Genomic DNA, 19,355 nt, shown 5'->3' with positions numbered 1-19,355 from the left:
GGGGAAGAGGAAACTTTGTGTGAAAATGGTCAAGAACAGAAACGGAAACAGTCAGTGATCAGGTTTAAGTTCTATTGTAATGAAATCAGCAATCATTATTGGCCCAAATGGAGCATCCCTAATGTGAAATTAATTATTAAAATATCATTGATAATCCTTTTATAACACAATATAAATGACAAAGAACAAGAAACAAAATAGCAGTTGTATAAGGTCTCTCAATTTGTGATTGTAACAAAGACAAAAGTGACTATAAACTCCTAATTCTACGTTTTTCTTTCATTACACTATTATCTTATTGGAAAATACATTTAACTAGATTTCACTTGAAGCTATACTTTGAGAATATAAAATATTGACCCCTAATGGCAACAAAAATAAGGAAAGTTAGAATAAAAGACTGAGCCTGCTGAGGTAAAGATCTCTACGTGCTGCTGGAGACTGAGCACTATCCAGAGGTGAGCTTGATAGACAATTAACTAATTCAAAACTGAGATTACAGATTCACTATCAGCTATTTGATCATTTGAAGAGGCGATCCACACCTGCACACACAAGTAGCAAAAATACCAACTTCATCTCTGGTCATTTGTCAGGCAAAATTACAATTCTTAAATAAATGTACAGTAGTACACAGAATGTACACAGAAATGCTGCTCACCTGAAAGCTCTCTGGAGTCTTAAATGGGACAAACTACACCGAACAAAGTTGTAGAAAAATACAGCAAAAAAAAGTACAATAACTTCTCTGACTGCCACAGCAGTTATGGTTAATGTAGCAGGTCATAGTTTATGTGCAAACACAGTTGACATTTTGTTTAATGAATAACCATAAACATGATTAAGAGTTTGTAGTTTTACTATAACACAGGTAAAAGTTGCCTTTATATATACAGTAGCTTTTGTCATTTAAATCAGATGTTTTCATGTGCTGAGTCAGTGTATCAGACCCGTTGTTCCGAGCACAACTGAGAAAACACCAAACCACAAGTGGATCGCACTCGTCAGAGCTGCGCCCGCCTCGGACCGGTACACGACTCTGCCATCCAGAGGCTGCGTAGGTCTGAAGATGTCGGTCATTGGCTGTCCCGTCCAAAATCGACACTTCTGAGCGATTTCACCCAGCTGCAGTGGAGAGGAATAAAAAGTGTAACTTATCGAGGAGCTGAAGGGCAGTTTATAAAGGGAATAACGTGACAAGACGTCCGAAATTAGGAGTACAGATCTGATTTTTCTTTTTGTCAAAAGTTCATATTTTTACTTTAGCTCTATTAGCTGTTAAAAACATCATTACAAGAGACACTTCTACTTTTTTATTACCAAAAAATCTAATTATAAAATATTTAATTTATGTCCCAAATCAATACAGCCAGGAAGCTTTTAATCAATTGAACAGAAATAGCTGTTTGTACACCTGTCGACTGCTGATGGACAAAGTCTGGTGAAACAGTGTCCAGGCAACTGCCTGTTCACATCCTGGTGTTGTCATGGAGCCCACATAGCGATAGTAACTGTGGAGGTCCTTGGCAGCTGGGATAATGTCACTGAGTCGAAAGTTTGGGATCACTGTAGTGCTGCCTTAACACAGAGGAAAGGGTGAAGAAGAGTAAAGAAGCAAAGTTAAGTTTTATAGAATTTAAAGTCTCAAGCTTTTGGGCCTTTATACTATTTTTTAAAAAGTTTATTAAGTTGGATTTTTATGTTTTTAAGTAACTAAATTCGTACCATTGTTCTGTACTTGGCCCAAAGCAGCTATTACTGTGTCCAAATGAGGATGATCGTCTGTTGTTTCCTGTGAGGAAAACACCATCAGCTGTCCGTGCGAAATTGTAATTTGTTTATATTTTACTAAGAACACATACAGTAGTTGTGAAGATGAATCTACCACCGTGCAGTACCTCAAACAGGAAGGCGAGCAGAGCTATACCCGCCATATCGTGTTCTGCCTCTGCCAGAGAGCCGTATGGTTCCTTGATGTGGACTATGTGCAGCTGGATAAACAGAAGAGAGTTACAGTATAATGAAGCACATTATATACTACAGTGCACTGTATGTGTTTAAACATTAACTGCCCTCTGATAATAGCTTTCCATTAAATTAATTAATGATGGGTAGTTGCAGTTTGCTGACTCCTGTTTGGAGCTGTTGTGAAACATCCAATAAATGCTAAAAATGGTTTAAAAACTGTATTAACACTATTATATGTAGATAAATACTCCTTTATACACTTGTGTTGCAGTTTTGTAAAAGTAAAAAGTCCAGAGAAGCTGAAGCAAAGTGATGTGAGAGTAACTAAAGAGATGTTGCCCAGTACAACATATTATTTCCATAGCGACAAATGATGTGTCTGCTGCGTCCTCGGTGATGTACCTCCATGGGGAATCTCTCTCCATCGATGGTGTGCTCTGATCCTGGTCTGCCGTTCCCTCCCCAGTGGAAGTGAAACTGGGCGGCTCTGTAGAGACCAGGCAGAGCTCCTCCAGTCAGTCGGACTGACTGCGGCAGAGCAAAGTGAGCTGCGGGGAAAAGACGTCAAACTCACAGTATATTAATCAATCACAGGTGTTCAACATCTGGTGAAAAAGTCGACTGGAGGAGAAGAGAACAGTTTGTCTGGGCTCTTAATTACCAGAGTGTCCTTTGTTTTCCACTGTAATATTGATTCTGTTGGTGTGACCAATGAAGTCGAAGGGTGGCAGGGCGCTGTTGACGTGCACTTTGCTGGTGACGATGTTAATTGGTGATTGGCGTAATCCTCCACAGCTGGGAAACTGAGCTGCCCAGTGGCTAGGGTCTAAACAACAGAAACAGCATCAAACTTAAGGCTTCACTGACTGTACTGTATCTGAACGTTAGCAGCAGCCTGATCTCTTGGGCCTGTTGGGCTGCGTTTAACGTAAAGTTCTTCTTACAAAGTAATATTTCTAAGTAACATTCAATCAATTCACTCCTTCTAATGTGAAAAGATTACTAGTACTGCTGATCCCACTGAGAATGAACACAGGCTTCTGCTTTCAGTTGCTCTCATCTAATTGTTTTGGTTGAGACCATTTGCTTCTCAGTGAAAGATCAGGACAAAATATTGGCTTTCTTCTTTTTACATTACCAAAATTAAATCTAAATAATCCATGTTTTACTAGCATTTAAGGATGTTTTCTTTGCTTAGATGAGCAGTGAGAGGAGGAGCGATGAGAGGAGGAACGAGGGCAGTGAAGGAACGACACTAATGCAAACTAATGAGTTACGAGAAGTGAGGAACTCTCATTGGAATGAACTATTGATTGGATGCATCATCTATTTAATGGCACTTAAATGTTTGCTGACACGTTGGTCATGATAACTTGATAAAGTAGTACATGAAGGCTTGTTGCTGAGTTCGTTTTACAGTCTACCTCTCTTGTGGTCAGAAATTGTTTAACCTTTTACTTCCCACTTCCCCAGCTGGGAGGTGCCAGCACTACACAGACTGGTAAAACTATCAACATTTATATCATATATATCAAGAGATCAGACTCTTCTCCTTTCTGTCCTTTTGATAAATGATAAAAGCTTATCATTTTTAACAAAAAGCTTGATTACAAACTGGAGTTGTGAGGGATTGAGAGAAGTGAGCATTTAGGAGGCAGGTGGTTTAAAATAAGACTAGATCAAAACCTGGACCATGTATGAATGCCTCCAGGAAGTGCGCTGGGCTCTGACTGAAATAGAGAGGCAAAGTCCCTCCCCTTATACTGTCCCCCATGTGACCAAAATGTCTGCTGATCCTTTTCTCAGCAGACATTTTGACTTGTCAAATCAGGAAAAGCACAGATGGAATTAATAATATTGATGATGGCTGCATTACATGTAGGTGAGCCAGTGTAACCGCTCTGGTAATGCTCACTCACTGATGTGGTTTTATTGGGACAAATAATACAATTAAGCCATCGTTAATGTTATTATTTTCAGCTTCCCTTTTCCTGCTTTAACAAGTCAAAATGTCTGCTGTGAAAAGGGTCTATTTGGGACTACAACAATTAATCAACTAATTAATTTGTTGATTATCAGAATCGATTATCAGAATTGTCAGAAGCTATTTTGATAATTGATTAACCGTTTCAGTCACTTTTTAAAAAAAAAAAAAAAAAGCCAAATATTTGATGGTTCCAGCTTCTTAAATGTGAAGATTTGCTGTTTTTCCTTTTCATATATGACAGTTAATTGAATATCTTCTATTTCTATCTTCTAATATCTAACATTTTAGACTGTTTTCTTCTGAAGACATCACTGTAGCCTGTATCTATAGTCTATTTTCTACATTCTTTTAAATCTATGTCATGTGAGTGAACCTTAAACCAGCAATAATTGATCTTTTTCCCCCAGGAAACAGTTGTTTATTTACATATCTAGTAGTTACAGGATAACATTATCATCCATTTGGAGTCTGGTGAATGTAAGTCTAATCTTCACTCTCTTTTAGCTCCTTTTTTGTCTCCATTAACTCCTGCTTCCCGTTTGCAGTTTCGAAATGACCAAGATGATGGAGATCAGTGTTTTACTTACAGAAGCTTTGACAGATCACAAACTTTGGGAATTTTTGGGGGGATTTTTCTCCTAATATACTTGTGAGTTGATCATTTGTTCTTACCTCTGCATGTGTCATCACAGGAGTACTGGCTCTGGTAACACCACTGAGCTGAAGAGAAAGTACAGCACTCAGTTCAGATCCAGAAACACACGTACACGTACAAGGACATACAGTATATTCTTGTTCAGGTACAGTTCTCCTTTGTGCCAAACAAGCTGCCTTTCTCTAGTTAATAAATGAGTATTAATTCTCACATTCACGCTCTATTAGCCACAGTGGATTTTTTTTTCTCAGTCAGCAATCTTACTAGCTGATCTGCTAATGTGTTTGTGCTCTGCGGCTGACCTTTGAGAAGTCAAAAAGGGCAAAACACTTTTCTCTCTCTTTCACTCACACACACACATAAGCCAAGATAATTATTAATTCTCACATTACTAATCATGTCCTTCAGTCACCTTCATGTGTTCATCAGTTAAATATAAATTATCTGATAAGCAAAACATGACAAAAATCATCACCAGTGACACATTTATGATGAATTAGAGCCTTAATGACACAAGAATGAGTTGATGTAACACTGATGGACACAAACATTCATAACATATCTGTTTGTATAATATATATACGCCTCTCGGTACACAACGCAAGGAGCTGCGCTGTACTTTTACATTTAAAAATCCAAAGTCATAAACCACTCAGAGTTGATTTATACTTGAAAATAGAGTCATTGTCATGTCTGCACATGATTAAGATTACAAGTTTTGTCTGTGATCATGATACTGATTAAATTAATGATCATATTGGGAACTAAAATGCTATTATTAACTATTAAAATAAATGCAGAAAACGTCACTTTTTCAAACCATTATCTTTTATGGCGTCTCATTATTACATCTAAACCAATAATATAGATAAAGAGATAGACAATTATTTTTAATCTTTTAGACAAGTTGTGCAGCAGTGTTTGGGATTACATTGATTGCATTGGGTGTGAAGTGGATGGCTGGCTCAGAAAACCTTTATCCAGCTCCTTAACTGCCTCTGCGCCGCTGCATTAAACGTGTCCGTCCAACAGGTGCTGGTGAAGTCATTTAGTGTTTGTGCAGCGGTTGTGTATTGTATTGCTGATGTGAATGACACTCCAGTGTCTGACTCTGCGGTGGGAATGAAAGGCGCTATAGAGAACCATTTAGCCAATATAGGAACACAGATTAACCCTGCTGCCTCCCACAATGCCATTCTTTGAAAGGGGATAATAGTTCTCACCAACTGAGAACAATGCACAGGTGGAGGTTGGCTTTACTCCACCTGGCTCATACACCTGTGCCAAACTGAGCAGCACGAAAAAGTCGAACCTAAGATGATCGAGTCGTAACCCGCTAGCTTTGTTTTCTTAAAGTGGCGTGGCATTTTCCAACGAATCAGCAGCCCAGAGAGACTCTTTTTTTTTTTTTTTTTTTTAGCTTGTGACCCCTTAAAACAATGCGATGGCTACTTGAAAAACCTCATTACCAGTTCAATTTGTCTAAAAGTTTTATCCGGTTCAACCAGAAAGTAATTTTCTTTCTTGTTTTATTTGAATAGTCCTAAAGACAATGTAGCCACTAATTTATAAGAAAGAAATGAAGGATTAGAGTAAGGTCAGAAAAAATTTGCGTAACTTTGTGCTGCAGAACAATTTTTTTCTGCTTCCCTCCCTTTTAATTATCTCACAACCCTTCAGATTTATCTTGTGACCCCAAGGTTGAAGAGCAAAGCCTTAAATTATGTTCTCCAGCTGTAAAGTCAAGTTAAAAACTCCTAATTAAGAGGATATGTTGAGAAAGTGTAAGCTAGATGCTGAAAACTGAAGCCAAGCAGCTCTTGTGTGCAGCAGTTTAATTGTCTTAGTAAGTGTGTGTGTGTGTGTGCATGTCTATGTGTGTGTGGCCTACCTGTGCACTGAGAGAGGAGAGCGAGCAAAATCAGGAGGTAGAGAGAAAAATCCATGATGAGGACCAGCACACAAAAGCCAGAGAAGACTCCTGATAGATGAGCTGCCTTCACATACTGACTCTGAGCAGCATTTGAGGGTGGGAGGAGACGGTCATGAGATTATGACAAAAGGTGTGTGTGTGTGTCTGTGTGTGTGTGTGTGTGTGTGTGTAAGAAAAAGAGAAAACTCTAAGCAAACACCTCAACTTGTCAAGTGTGTGAACAAGGAGAGACAGACACCTGCTGGCAAAATCAGATACTGTGGAGTCGTTTCCAGTTTCCTGTGGGTCAAATAGAAGCTTCTTCTGCCTCCATCAGACTAAAAGCTGACTCACAATCCCATAAAGGCTCATTAAAAGCCGGTTTTGAGCGTTTTTATATGCTGGAAATGTGACAAAAATTAAGTATTGTTGAGGATGTCAGTATACATACTGAATTGCTTGATAGGCCTTTTTTCACAGAGGACATTTTTGTCACAGTAGGTAAAACACAAGTAAATAACAACATTAATGATTCCTGGTATTGTTCATGCTGCCTCACTGTCACACTGTTATGGCTTAATGTGACACATGAATAGAACAGAGCTATCATTAATGTTATTAACACCTTTCATTTTCCTACTATGACAAGTCAGATTTTCTGCAGTGAAAAAGGCCTGATCATTCTTAATTATCAGACGAATACAGGACCTGCTGGCTCACTGGAACTGAGGCTTCGTCAGCGTTATTAGTGACACCTGTGCTTTTTCTCTTATCTCAAGTCAAACTGTAAAAACATCCACTTGTGGATGGTGGTGGTGAAAATATGACTCAAAAACGGAAATGGTGGAGCAACTCACACCCAAAGTTGCAGTGTTGCAGGTCATCATCTGTTAGTGTAAAATATAGAAGTATATCAGCGTCTTGTGTGGTAATTGCTAAAATGATAAAAGATTAGCACATTTGTGTTTAACCTGTAAGGCGACACTTTAGCCTTGCTGGCATAATTTTCAGGATCTCTTATACTCATTCTGACTTTTTGCTCGTAAAATTTAACGATTTACCTTTTAAATGAGACCATGATTATGACTGTAATCAAACGGGCTGAAGAACAGTAACCTTCTTGTTTTAGGTACATTATTTTTGGGCTTGTGCACAGAAATAACATGCCTGGTTAGAAGTTAATAGTCTCTATGATTAGCGGGAAGTTTAGGAAACCACCTCCAACATTATAAATAACATGTAAGATATTGTACTAATATTATAAACAAATTATAAACAGATACATGTATAAATATATTTATTTGAGTATTAATCCAATACAGAAATACATGTATATTTATTCAACTACAAACCCCTTACATCTTTGATTGTGTGATTAAAAAAAACAACAGATTTAGCAACTACGGTTGTTTAAAGATTGATAAACAATTTAGAATATTGCTAAAATTTATTAAAAGACATTTGTTGATCCTTCACATGGTCCTGTCTGATTCTGACAGCACTAAAACTGACATATATAATCTTCATCTCTGCCGTCACAGGAAAGGCACACACTGAAAAAAACAAACAAACCTACACTGGGTTGAAATGATCAAGGACCTTCAGACTGAACATAAAGTTAATGGCTGATCCATCATTGAAACAGAACGGACTCAGAATGACTGTAAGATAATTCTTTGATTGCTAAAAATATTGATATTTCACAGTGATGACCTGACATCAGTCTTAACAATAGCTTTACACATTGTGTTACTTCATTTAAAATCATTCATATCAAAATCACAACATTATTTTGTATATTATAAAGTGTGTTTGAGACATTTATGTAAACCTGATTTAACAGGTTAAAATAGAAGGTAGTGATACTGAATACAAACATAAGAGCCGTATATGGGAATAAATAGTTACCTTCCTGATAATGAGATATGTGAGATTTATGATACCGTTACTGAAATAAATGATTTAAGGCAAAACCCTAACATTCACTGTAGCGCAGCATTAGTGAAACAACAAGTCTTGTGCAGATTCTGATCTCATTTATGCAGAAACCCATCGATGTGACGTTAAGAGCTTCATGCTGCTCTTCTCTTCTCTTGAGTCATCAGGCCGGAGGAGGCTTGTTGTCTGGAAAGCAGTGAGATGTCTTCAAAGGACATAATTCTGAAAAACAGATATCCATTAGTTAGAAGCTTGTTAGTTTTTATGAATCTTTCTTTTCATTTTCTTGCAAAATGTCTGATCTCAAATCTACAGTAAGCTTTGACATGTTTGCCTGCTGGTGGTGCTATAATGGTGTTTTGTTGCGTGAGTCCCTTCCTGTTTGTATCCTGTTTTTTGCACGAGCACAGAGGTGACATGAAGTGAATTTCTGCAAACTGTAGAGGGCAGTAATGCTTATTGAGAGTGGCAGAAATGTGCCATAAAAGGCAGAAATGCACCATAGATGCATTACAAGAACAATGCAATACACCAGTAACAAAGGAGAAGAACATGACACACGGGTGGGTGTCAACAAAGACTAAAAGTTTTAAGTTTCATAAACGGTTTTTGTAAATGTATTATGAGGAGAAAATGCACTCTGAATGTTTTTAAGCCTTTAAGGATAGATGTATTTTTGTAAACATGCTCACTGACAGTCTTAACTTTCTGCAGTAATCAGCTGTTAGAGGCATCAGTGCTTTCTTGTTTATCTATTGATTTTTTGTTTACAACACCTGCCATCAGAAAGATGGATATGTGGTTGATTCCAGGAATTCAAAGCTTTCCAGATCTTTACAACTTAAAAAAATATGCACATATATATTAATGAACATCTCAAACTTGATGCTTGATGGTTGAGCTGTCATTGTGTTTGGAGTAATTACTGCATGTCTCGAATATAAAACAATATTTAATCTGGAAATTACGTTTGACAAAGTGAGGGTCGTCTTATATTCAGACAATAACATGTTCACAATATCAGAGATCCTTGTTGAATGGACTACAGGGAATGTTGCATTATGGGTTGCTTGTAGCTTTAATGTTGCTAAGCTAGTGAGTTTCTTCAAGTCTATTTATAGTGTGTCTGTTAGACTAAGTCAGCTCTGAAAATGTTCTCGTGTAACGTGTTTTTCTCTCGTGTGTTTTTCAATCCGTGCTGCCTTCGAGCTACGCTTCCCCCCCGATACACAATACAAACCTGCTGTTTTGTCTGTTCGGCAGTGGTGAGAATGGATTGACCTACAGTATCAAATTTCCAGTCAGCGCTGCTCTTTCTCTTTCTCTCTCTCTCTCTCTCTCTCTCTCTCTCTCTCTCTCTCTCTCTCTCTCTCTCTCTCTCTCTCTCTCTCTCTCTCTCTCCATAAGTCACCTGTAGCACAACAGCAGCCACCACAAAAAGAGTGGCTAAGAGCATCATCCGCCCCATCCAGCCCAGGTCTAAGTTCTTCAGGATGAAGAATCGTGCCCAGCCCAGTTTCTTGGGTGTGTGAGGCGGGTACCGCATGCTGTTCACTCCCTCCATTTTCAGCTGTTTGATCAGACAACCACGCAGGTGACTCAGCTGGTCGAAGCTGAACTTGCCGTGGTAGCAGCCCATACCGCTGTTTCCTGTACACGAACAAAGGGAGATGATTTGACTGTGTCAACAAATATCAGCCTCCAGTTTGATGGCAGGAAATTAACAAATCAGCCAATAATGCCGAGCACAATGTCACTCAGTTTGGTTTTCTTTATTTTCTGCTTAAAGTTATTATTGCTGTGAGCAGGTTGCTATCCTGAAAAACCTTATGGCCTACTGAGCTCTTGCTTGTAATACAGTTTGTCGTGTGCACTCACCCACTCCTCCGAAAGGCAGAGAGCTGACAGAATAGTGAACGAGACAGTCGTTGGCCAGCAGTCCTCCACTGGAGGTCTCATCTCTCATTCTCGTTATCACCTTTAGGAAGAAGAGAAACGATTCGTGTCACAAGTCTTGATTTCTGCGAATCTGAATCTACAGCTGTACATGTACAGTTGTGTTTACTACTTTGCTGCATGTTTGCACACCTTGTCATCTGGTGTGAAGACGTAGAGGGCCAGAGGTTTCTCTCCCTTGTTGATAAACTTGATCGCTTCATCCAGGCCGCCGAGGGGTAAAATGGGGAGCAGAGGTCCAAATATCTCCTCCTGCATCACCTTTGCATCCGGCTTTACATCCCGCAAAACTGTGGGTGCTAAACACGACAGAGAAACACTATTTGTATGATGCTGGTGTTCTTCAGTGCTTAGTATGGTGAATAATAAACGTGGTAAGTGTAGTAAAGCTGCATTACTGCCTGAATGTAAAACATCACAAAAAATTCCCTGGAAATGCTTTTGAAACACCATGTGAACAGCTGGTGGTTTACCGATGTAGCAGTCTGACTCATCGTTGTCTCCTCCTACAGCCACGGTGCTGTCCTCCACCATGGCCATTATCCTCTTGAAGTGGCGCTGGTTGATGATGCGTCCGTAGTCGGGGCAAGTCTTTGGGTTTTCTGTGTAGAACTCCTGCCAACCAACAACAAACAACTTCATAACTTCAGCTGTTTCAACAATTTAATACCTACTGGTAATTCACTCATTTGTGAAATCTGGGCAAAGACTGAACTGAGGAAAGAGTCTCTGAAACAATGACACAATAACGTACACATGTTTTGTGTATGCCTGGCCTGAGGCTGATGTAATGAGGTGGAGATGAAATAAAGGGTGAAAGACGTAATCTTAGTAAAACATTGTTTAGGTTGATAACCAGCTGCACTGATTGTGTAATTTTTTCTGTTTACACAGATATTTGTAAAATGCCAATCAAAGGCTTTTAGATATGAGAGCTACAAACTAGCTAATCATTGATTACATAGAGATATCTGAGATATCATTGCTGTTGATGTTTTACATTTACACATTTAAAAAGCTGCACAGCTGTGTGTAACAGTTGCACGTAATGACAGTTGTTCTGCTGTTGGTGAACCTCACCAGTGCAACATAACGGCACTTTCCCGTTTCCTCCCGTTTGTGTCATTGACAGGTTTTCAGACTAATGGGGCAGGCGGCGAACTGATATGAAAACAGCTTGTTCAGGGCATCTTCATCTATTTATGGCTAATTGTGGGAGTGGAAATGAGGCTTGTGCATGTGCGCTCAGTTTCACAATAACTGAGATTTATAAAACAGAACCATGCGTCTGCATATTTCTGGCTTTGTGCGTACACACAGTTTTAGTCATGAATCCACACAGAGGTTTATGCATCTGGTCCCAGGTTGTCAATACCTTAATTGACTTCTTGACCTCTTCAATAACCCGGTCCTGGATGCTGGGCTCACAAAGGATGTAGTCTGGGGCGATGCAGGTCTGACCACAGTTGGTGTACTTTCCCCAGACGACACGCCTACACAGCGGTGGGAAAGTGAAGATGAGAGTCTCAGAAAGGAGCAGATACAGTGTGACAGAAGCTGGATGGAAAGTATCTAATTTCAATTAAAGCTGTGAAAGGAAACATTAAACCAAACCTGCAGGCTATGTTTATGTCACAGTTCTTGTCGATGTAACAGGGGCTCTTCCCGCCCAGCTCCAGGGTGACGGGTGTCAGGTGTTTGGCAGCGGCCTCCATGATCAGCTTGCCCACCATGCTGTTGCCGGTGTAGAAGATGTGATCAAAGCGCTGGCGCAGCAGCTCCTGTGTCTCTGACACACCTCCAGTTACGACAGGGTAAAGCTCCTGGACGGTAAAGACACACATTCAGGTATCACTAGGCTGCATGCAAATAAAATGTAAATCATTTTCAGTAAGGAAATAAATAGTAATAGTAATGTGGAAGATAAACAGAGAGCAAAATCTGTGTTTCTGTCCAAAGGGAAAAGTGTAAATGATGTTAACCTTCCTGGAAATGAAGTCTGTCATTATTATCCACATTTGGTGAGTAGGGAGGGTTAAATTGTTTTACCTGGCAAAGAATATAAATTAACTGACTTGTATATTATCTGATCTGTGTCAGTAATGCATCATAAGGAAGTCTCAGGAATATATATAATGCTGATGTTAAGCGACTCATCCTTACTTTGTCGATGTAAAGTGGGAGCAGGTCCTCCATGACCTTCGCAGTGTGAACGCTGACCTCAGACGGCTTCACCACAGCTGCATTACCTGGACAGGTAAATGACAAAAACAGCAGAGAATATAATTAGACATTTGTAGAATTATGTGACAAATATATTTTCTATTTTACTCTCAACCTTCATTTTCTTTTATTCTGTTTTTTCCAGTTTGGTTTGCAGAGTGTGTTTATGTGCATTGGAGTAGTGGGCATACTGTCAGTTCACCATTTGTAATCTTTAAATAAATAAACAAATAATAATTAAACAGCTTGGGGGAATCAAACATAGAAGTAGACTCACTAAGGTGTTGTATCTCCAAATCCTGGAAAAATCCTAAACTGTCCAAAATCACATATGTAAAATTAGGGCCCTCAAAGGTCTTGAGTATGTCAAGTATCTTGTTTTAGCTTCCTTCCTAAAACTCTCATTCATTGAGTGTTTTTGTGGTGTAAAATTACGTCTGTCATGCAGACTGTTTTCCAGCTGGTCAATAGTTGCTTGTGATAAACAATAACCTCACTTCTGAGGTAAAAACTCACTTGTGCACCCTCGCTACCTGTTGTTGTCTATTTGTTATCAAACAAATGCTGCAAATGTCCTTTATGAAGAATAAAACCACACAACTTTATCAGAAGTTACATTCTGCTGTTTCCTTCCATGTTTCTCATCATCTCTACAAAATGCACTTCTCAGTATCAGAGAAACTGCATTTAATTTGTCCATTTTCTAATATACCTTGTAAACGTGAACACACGTACAAATACAGCCTTTTATTCAACGCCGTAAACAGATGATGACTAAATAATCAAATATGTAATTAAATCTAAATAAGTGAGTATTGTTTTTTATAATCTATATCCTGCATCAATCATGAGAAGCGACTTATGACCTACTGGGCAGATCTGACAGTCATTGTAGGATCTGATAATGCAAGAGCAAAGTATGAAGTCCACACTGTACAAACACCACACGACAGGACTCCAGTCCTCCAGGCAGACAACATTTGAGTCAAAACAGGTTTTATCCGATTTACTAAACAAATGAACCTCCTACCTGCAGCAGCTCTTGTGACACTAATATGTAAAACTACTACGGGGGAAAAGTAACAAACAACAACAACAGCAAAGATTCAAGCAGATAAAGAAACAGACAAAAGACTTAAAAATACTGCTTTGTCATGCTAAACAGTTGCAAGCAAACACTCCTCACCGAGGTTTGCATCACAAAGTGATCAGAGCTCGATGTAGAGCCAAGCTCAGGGTGGCCTTTTTGGAGGATCTTTAGAAACAGAAATGAATTATGCATGAGTTCATTCATTATGTCGGAGCTGAGTGCTTCACTCAGAGTTTAACCTTTAACCTTTGAGCCATCGCCGATAGGAACAATGCACAGAGTTGAGACCTGCATGTTCACACGTGCAAACATGCACATATAATGCTGCAGAAATACATGACAGCATGTGTGTGACATACACACGTTACAGGACACTGAATCTGTTGATGATCTTATAAGAGCTGCAACAATTAGTCGATTAATCAGTTAGTTGATCTGAAAATTAATCGGCAACTATTTTGATAACTGAATAATTGTTTTAATAAAGCAAAAATGCCAAAAAAACTGCTGGTTTCAGCCTCTCAAATGTGATGATTTAACGTTTGTATTTTCTTTCTTTGTTTTTTCATACAACTGATTATCTTTGGACTGTTGGACAGACAAAACAAGATATTTGAAGACGTCACCTTGAGCTCTGGGAAATTATAATGGGCTTCACCATTTTATAGACAAAATGATTAATGGAGAAAATGAAAATAATTGTTAGTTGCAGCTCTAATCTTATAACCTTGACTCATGCAGAGCAGAGTTCACAACATGACCTTTGACTCACTAATCATAAGCTGACGGACAATAAAGAATGTTGGGCAATGCTGGGATAAAAGGAAAAGGGAACTGGAGCGGTTATGATCACAAGACAAAGGACCTGAACAGGACTAAAAATAAAGGAACAAAGAAAGCAACAAAAACTGCGCTGCCTTACGCAAATGAAACTTGAGAAAATTAGTTTTGTGATGCCTCACATACAGTACAGGCCAAATATTGTGTAAGCCAAACTCTTAAAGGACAGGTTCACAATTTTTAAAGTCTGTTTTTAAAACAACAGTCAGGTTTCCACATGAACAGTGAAAGAGGTTTTCCTCGCTGTAATCATTCCTCCTGTTCAACCTGGCTATTAAAAGATTCCCTTCAAATGTGCTTTAATGTAAATTATAGGGGACAAAATCCACAGTGTGTCCACACAGTCATTTAAAAGTTGATTTGAATCTTATATGAGGCTTCAACAGTCTGAGTTAGTCATATCTAGTGGATATCTGCCACATTTACAGTCTTTTTAGTATCAAATTCCCTCTTTGTGTTTCCCTGTTGAGCTGCGGTAGAGGTATAGTTACAAAAAGAGGAACTTTGGCACTAAAAGGACTTTAAAGTTGAAAGATAACTACTTGATTTGACTCATTTGGACGACTGAAACTTCATATTAGCTTCAGATAAACTTTTAAATATATTTTTGCACAGAAGGAGGCTTGTGATTTTGGCTCCCATCACTTCCACTGTACATTATGAAGGGATCTTCTAATGGTCAGTATGAACAGCAGGAACAATTATGGCAAGAAAAACTTATTTCAATGTCGAGTTGGGCAACTGACTGTTGTTTTAAGACAGACTTGAATCCATCCTTAAACAAACAAATTCTACATTGTAAAGCTTCATGTGTTCTTGTGTCATTTTGATAAAACTGCAGCAGTCGACTAAAGACACAAATCTTACATCAGTATCTGAGACGTTTTGCAGTCAGACCTATGATCCCCTCTCAGAGTTCATTCAAGGGGAAAATGATCAAGTCAGATAAAAATGTGAACACTGACCTTGTTACATCACACACACATGCAGACACAGTGATCTTTCACCCCCCTCACCCACACACACACACACACACACACTCACACACACACTCAGCATCCTACAGTACCAGCAGCGATGGCTCCAATGAGCGGCTGTATGGTGACGGCCCAGGGGTAGTTCCAGGCCCCGATGACCAGCACCACTCCCAGCGGCTCCGGCTTGATGTAGACGGTGTCGGAGATGGTCAGCAGGTTCTTCTCCACGGACCGAGGGGCCGCCCACTCCTTCAGCTTCCTGATGGCCAGGCTGATCTCCCCCTCCAGGCCCAGAGTCTCATACAGCTGGGTCCCCACCTCACTCTGGGGATGAAGACAAGAACAGTGGCACCGCTCATAACTGATGTTGTTTTTTTTGTCTTTTTTTACTGTGTTTTCTCTCTAAAAGCCTGTTAGCGAGAACAGAACGTTTTAAAATTGCTACCAGGGCGGGATAACTGTGGCATGTTTCCCAAGCTTTCTGTCACTTCCTTAGTTGATATCTTAATATGTTTCATAGTCTACCTTCTGACTCATTCATATTGCATCTTGAACTTGTTTCACAACTGTTGTCTTTTAAGATTTTATTTCATTTTTTACCATGTCCGCCTTCTGAAACAAGTGTATCGTTTGTTCATATGATTCAGTTTTCTAGTTTTTTAGTTCTTACGATCTAATATGCCTTAATGTTAGATGTTGAATGCCTGTCTGTCTTGATTAAGGTTGGTGAACTATGTAAACACCAGTGACAACAATCTATATAAGTCCAGGATTTTGTCCTGATAAAGTCTGATCCTTGTGTCATGTAGATTAAACCATAAAACCCATTAATAGACACTTGATATAATATGTAGCATCGATATAAACTGAAGCTAATTTGCACAAACTCTGACTGAATATTCATTATTCTGGACTGCGAGGATGAGCCCTTTACTCACCTTATTGAGGTCTTTCTTGATGGCATCTGAAATCTCTTTCTGCCTCTCAGTGAACAACCGCTGCAGGTTCTTCAGCTGGCGGATGCGGTGCTCTAGACATTTGGACCTGCCTGTTTCAAAAGCTTTCCTGGCACGAGCCACCGCCTGCTGCTCCCGGGACATCCTGGGAAAAAAAAAGAAAAAGAAAGACTTAAAAGGTAGCTCAAGAGTTACCGCTGTTTGTAATCATTTTTTAAGAGAAAAATTTTCCAAATTCTCTGGTTCCAGCTTCACAAATGTGAATATTTTCTGGTTTACTTTGTCTGAATATCTTTGGCTTTTGGACGGTTGATCAAGACAAAACACTTGAGTCATCTTGGGCTTTGGGAAACAGTGATTGACATATTTCACAATTTCCTGGCATTTTATAGACCAAACCACTAGTTGACTGATTGAGAAATATCGAAAATTGAGAAATAATAGACAGATTAATTGATAATGAAAATGATCGTTAGTCGCTGTCCTTGTATTTTTCATAACCATGCACATCTGGCCAACTGCACTTCTTCGCTTATCATGTCTGTTCATCTTCAAATATTAATGTTGGAATTAGAAATGGTGAAATTCCAACAGAAAAGCAAGAAAAAAAGAGAAAGAAAAAATGTGTGTGTTTGTGTGTGTTGGTGCAGAGATATAATGTTATTAAATTATGTTTTAATGGCCACAGATTATAGCTACAACATACAGATTACACATACAGTATAACCCAGCAGAGGCACTTTTTGATGCAAAAGTACAGTGGTGGAATACTTAAAGTACTTAAAGTCCCCCTCCACTCAAAAATGTGTTTTTCTTCTTGTTCCTTCAGTTGGATGTTTGAGCTTCACTGTGCTGACTGATGTATCTTCAGAGTTTGACACTAGAAGGCTGTTTTCACATTTATCTGCTGAAAGTGGAAAGTTTCTCTGAGTTCACTGAAAATCAGATTTTAAGGGGTGGGCCTACGAGCATAATTTGTGACATCACAACTAGTTTGGAGCCAATCATGATTCAATATTCAATTTACACAAGTGTGAGGTGGAAACTTGAAGCCTCCAGTGCAAAAACACTGAGAATGGACTTTAAAATGAAGTAGGAGACATTGTGTGTCCTGCAGGAAAACTTCTGATATGAAATATATTTACATATTCATAGATTATTTAATGTTTAATGAGGGAAAAGAAGGACATGTCATTTCAAGGATTTCAACAAGACATTTTTTGTTGTGGAAAAACTCCACTTTCTTTTTAAAAATATCTACTCCACTACCTTTTCAGAGGGAAATATTTCATTTTTTACTCCACTGCATTTATTACACTGCTATTACTTTACATATTTTGGACAGGAAACCTATAATGAGTTTATAAAATATTAAAATTTGTTCCAGATTCAAAAGTACATAAAGTGGACAAAAGCAGCTACACAGTGCATCAGTAAATAATCATCCAATTTTATAATATACAGACACCATTCTGCTGCATGAGTACTTTTACTTTGAAGTCTTTTACTTTAAAGTCCACTTTGCAGTATATTTCTATACTCATTGATACTTGTAGTGCAGATTTATTACATTGTGGTAACGCTGTAGCTTAAACTGATGAACTGAATACTTCTCTCACTGCTGCAAAAGTATTTTGTAGTTTGATAAAAGCAGGCCCACCACTTGACGCACCTCCTAAAGCCTTTTTATTGATCCACAATGACAGTTTAAATGACCCCCCTCCCCCGGGCCAAATGGTAGACTCTTTGTCTGTGCTGGTCTTTGTTTTTATAGAAACGGAGGATGGTTTTCCAACAGTTCAGATTAACAGGAAACCTGCAGGACAGTTACAGCCTCTGGGTCAGAGTTAAAGCTGCACATTAACAGCAGAAACACAACAAACTGTAACAAAGACAGCCGGTATTTACGGTAACTATATGTTTAATAACGGATCATACCACTCTGCAACTACCGTAACTATTCTACAACTGGAGCAAAATATCTTCACAATCTGGTGGATTGTTATTCTTAAAGCACAAAGAGCTGTTTATCAGTTTGTTTCGCATTTCCGTTGACCGCCTGTCTGTCGGCCTTCAGTCCACAGTTTTAAACAATTAAATATAGATCACTACACAGCCGGTTTTAGTTTTATTCCTACCTGAATGATCTGAGTTGTCTATTTCTTGAGATCCCTTTAAATACTGATGGTGAAATGTCTCGCAGCTGCAGCAGCAGAAGAGCTGAATAATGACAGCAGCAGAGAAACACTCAACTCTCCTTCCCCGTTAGGTCACACCCATACAGGGGCAGGACCACAGAGTGTGTGTGTGTGTGTGTGTGTGTGTGTGTGTGTGTGTGTGTGTGTGTGTGTGTGTGTGTGTGTGTGAAAGGCTGCTAAACTTAAATGATAGGTTCACAATTTTTCAAGTCTTTCTTAAAACAAGTCAGGAGCCCAAATAAACATTGAAACATGTTTTTCTTGCTGCAATCATTCCTCTTGTTCATACTGACCATTAAGTATAGTAAGTGATGGGAGACAAAAAGCCTCTTTCTGTGCAAAAATCTATATAAAAAGTTTATCTGAAGCTAATATGAAGCTTCAATCATCCAAATTAGTCAAATCAAGCAGATATCTTTCAGTGTTACAATCTTTTTAGCGCCAAATTCTCTCTTTTTGTCACGTTTCTTCCACTGCTGCTGAACAGAAAAACACTGTCTGTTGTGACTCAGACATCCAAAGCCTCATATTTATGGGATGAATATCGTGCCATGTTTCAAAACTGAAAAAAAAGCTTTGAAAGATGGAAACTTGGTGTTTGAAAGCTTGAAATCTAATAAAAAAGGTCTTGCAAGATTGAAACCAAGTTTTGAAG

At 38.8% G+C, this 19,355-nt stretch overlaps 2 protein-coding genes across 2 annotated transcripts; both read right to left on the bottom strand.

Moving 5' to 3' along the window:
- Positions 1-55: 55 nt before the first annotated feature.
- Positions 56-6,646, bottom strand: LOC122995744 (carbonic anhydrase 4-like). The gene is made up of 8 exons (XM_044371106.1): positions 6,502-6,646; positions 4,628-4,675; positions 2,630-2,794; positions 2,371-2,516; positions 1,899-1,991; positions 1,726-1,792; positions 1,415-1,578; positions 56-1,125 (listed from the first exon to the last, which is right to left on the bottom strand). Exons 1-8 carry the CDS (start codon positions 6,554-6,556, stop codon positions 937-939), a joined length of 927 nt encoding a protein of 308 aa, XP_044227041.1. The 5' UTR covers positions 6,557-6,646; the 3' UTR covers positions 56-936.
- A 1,158-nt stretch (positions 6,647-7,804) lies between these two features.
- Positions 7,805-18,772, bottom strand: LOC122995743 (aldehyde dehydrogenase family 3 member A2-like). Its single transcript, XM_044371105.1, has 11 exons — positions 18,641-18,772; positions 16,485-16,647; positions 15,639-15,870; positions 12,580-12,665; positions 12,031-12,239; positions 11,792-11,909; positions 10,890-11,031; positions 10,549-10,715; positions 10,339-10,438; positions 9,872-10,110; positions 7,805-8,682 (listed from the first exon to the last, which is right to left on the bottom strand). The coding sequence occupies exons 2-11, from the start codon at positions 16,644-16,646 to the stop codon at positions 8,668-8,670; spliced, it is 1,470 nt and encodes a 489-aa protein (XP_044227040.1). The 5' UTR covers position 16,647; positions 18,641-18,772; the 3' UTR covers positions 7,805-8,667.
- Positions 18,773-19,355: the final 583 nt, after the last annotated feature.

Source organism: Thunnus albacares, chromosome 13 (genome assembly GCF_914725855.1).
Source record: "Thunnus albacares chromosome 13, fThuAlb1.1, whole genome shotgun sequence".
Classification (NCBI taxonomy): Eukaryota; Metazoa; Chordata; class Actinopteri; order Scombriformes; family Scombridae; genus Thunnus; species Thunnus albacares.
Note: the sequence above shows the minus strand (reverse complement) of the source record. Positions and strands in the feature narration are given on the sequence as shown.

Bases quoted from the DNA above. Each gene is read 5' to 3' on its own strand.
- LOC122995743 (XM_044371105.1), bottom strand. From the start codon at position 16,646: ATGTCCCGGGAGCAGCAGGCGGTGGCTCGTGCCAGGAAAGCTTTTGAA. The intron at 15,871-16,484 runs GTGAGTAAAGGG...CTTCATCCCCAG, and splicing joins TCAAGAAAGACCTCAATAAG to AGTGAGGTGGGGACCCAGCT. The intron at 11,032-11,791 runs GTATTGACAACC...GTTGGTTGGCAG, and splicing joins AGGTCAAGAAGTCAATTAAG to GAGTTCTACACAGAAAACCC.
- LOC122995744 (XM_044371106.1), bottom strand. From the start codon at position 6,556: ATGGATTTTTCTCTCTACCTCCTGATTTTGCTCGCTCTCCTCTCTCAG. The intron at 4,676-6,501 runs GTAGGCCACACA...CTTTCTCTTCAG, and splicing joins TCTCCTCTCTCAGTGCACAG to CTCAGTGGTGTTACCAGAGC. The intron at 2,517-2,629 runs GTAATTAAGAGC...TTTTCCCCGCAG, and splicing joins GGAAAACAAAGGACACTCTG to CTCACTTTGCTCTGCCGCAG.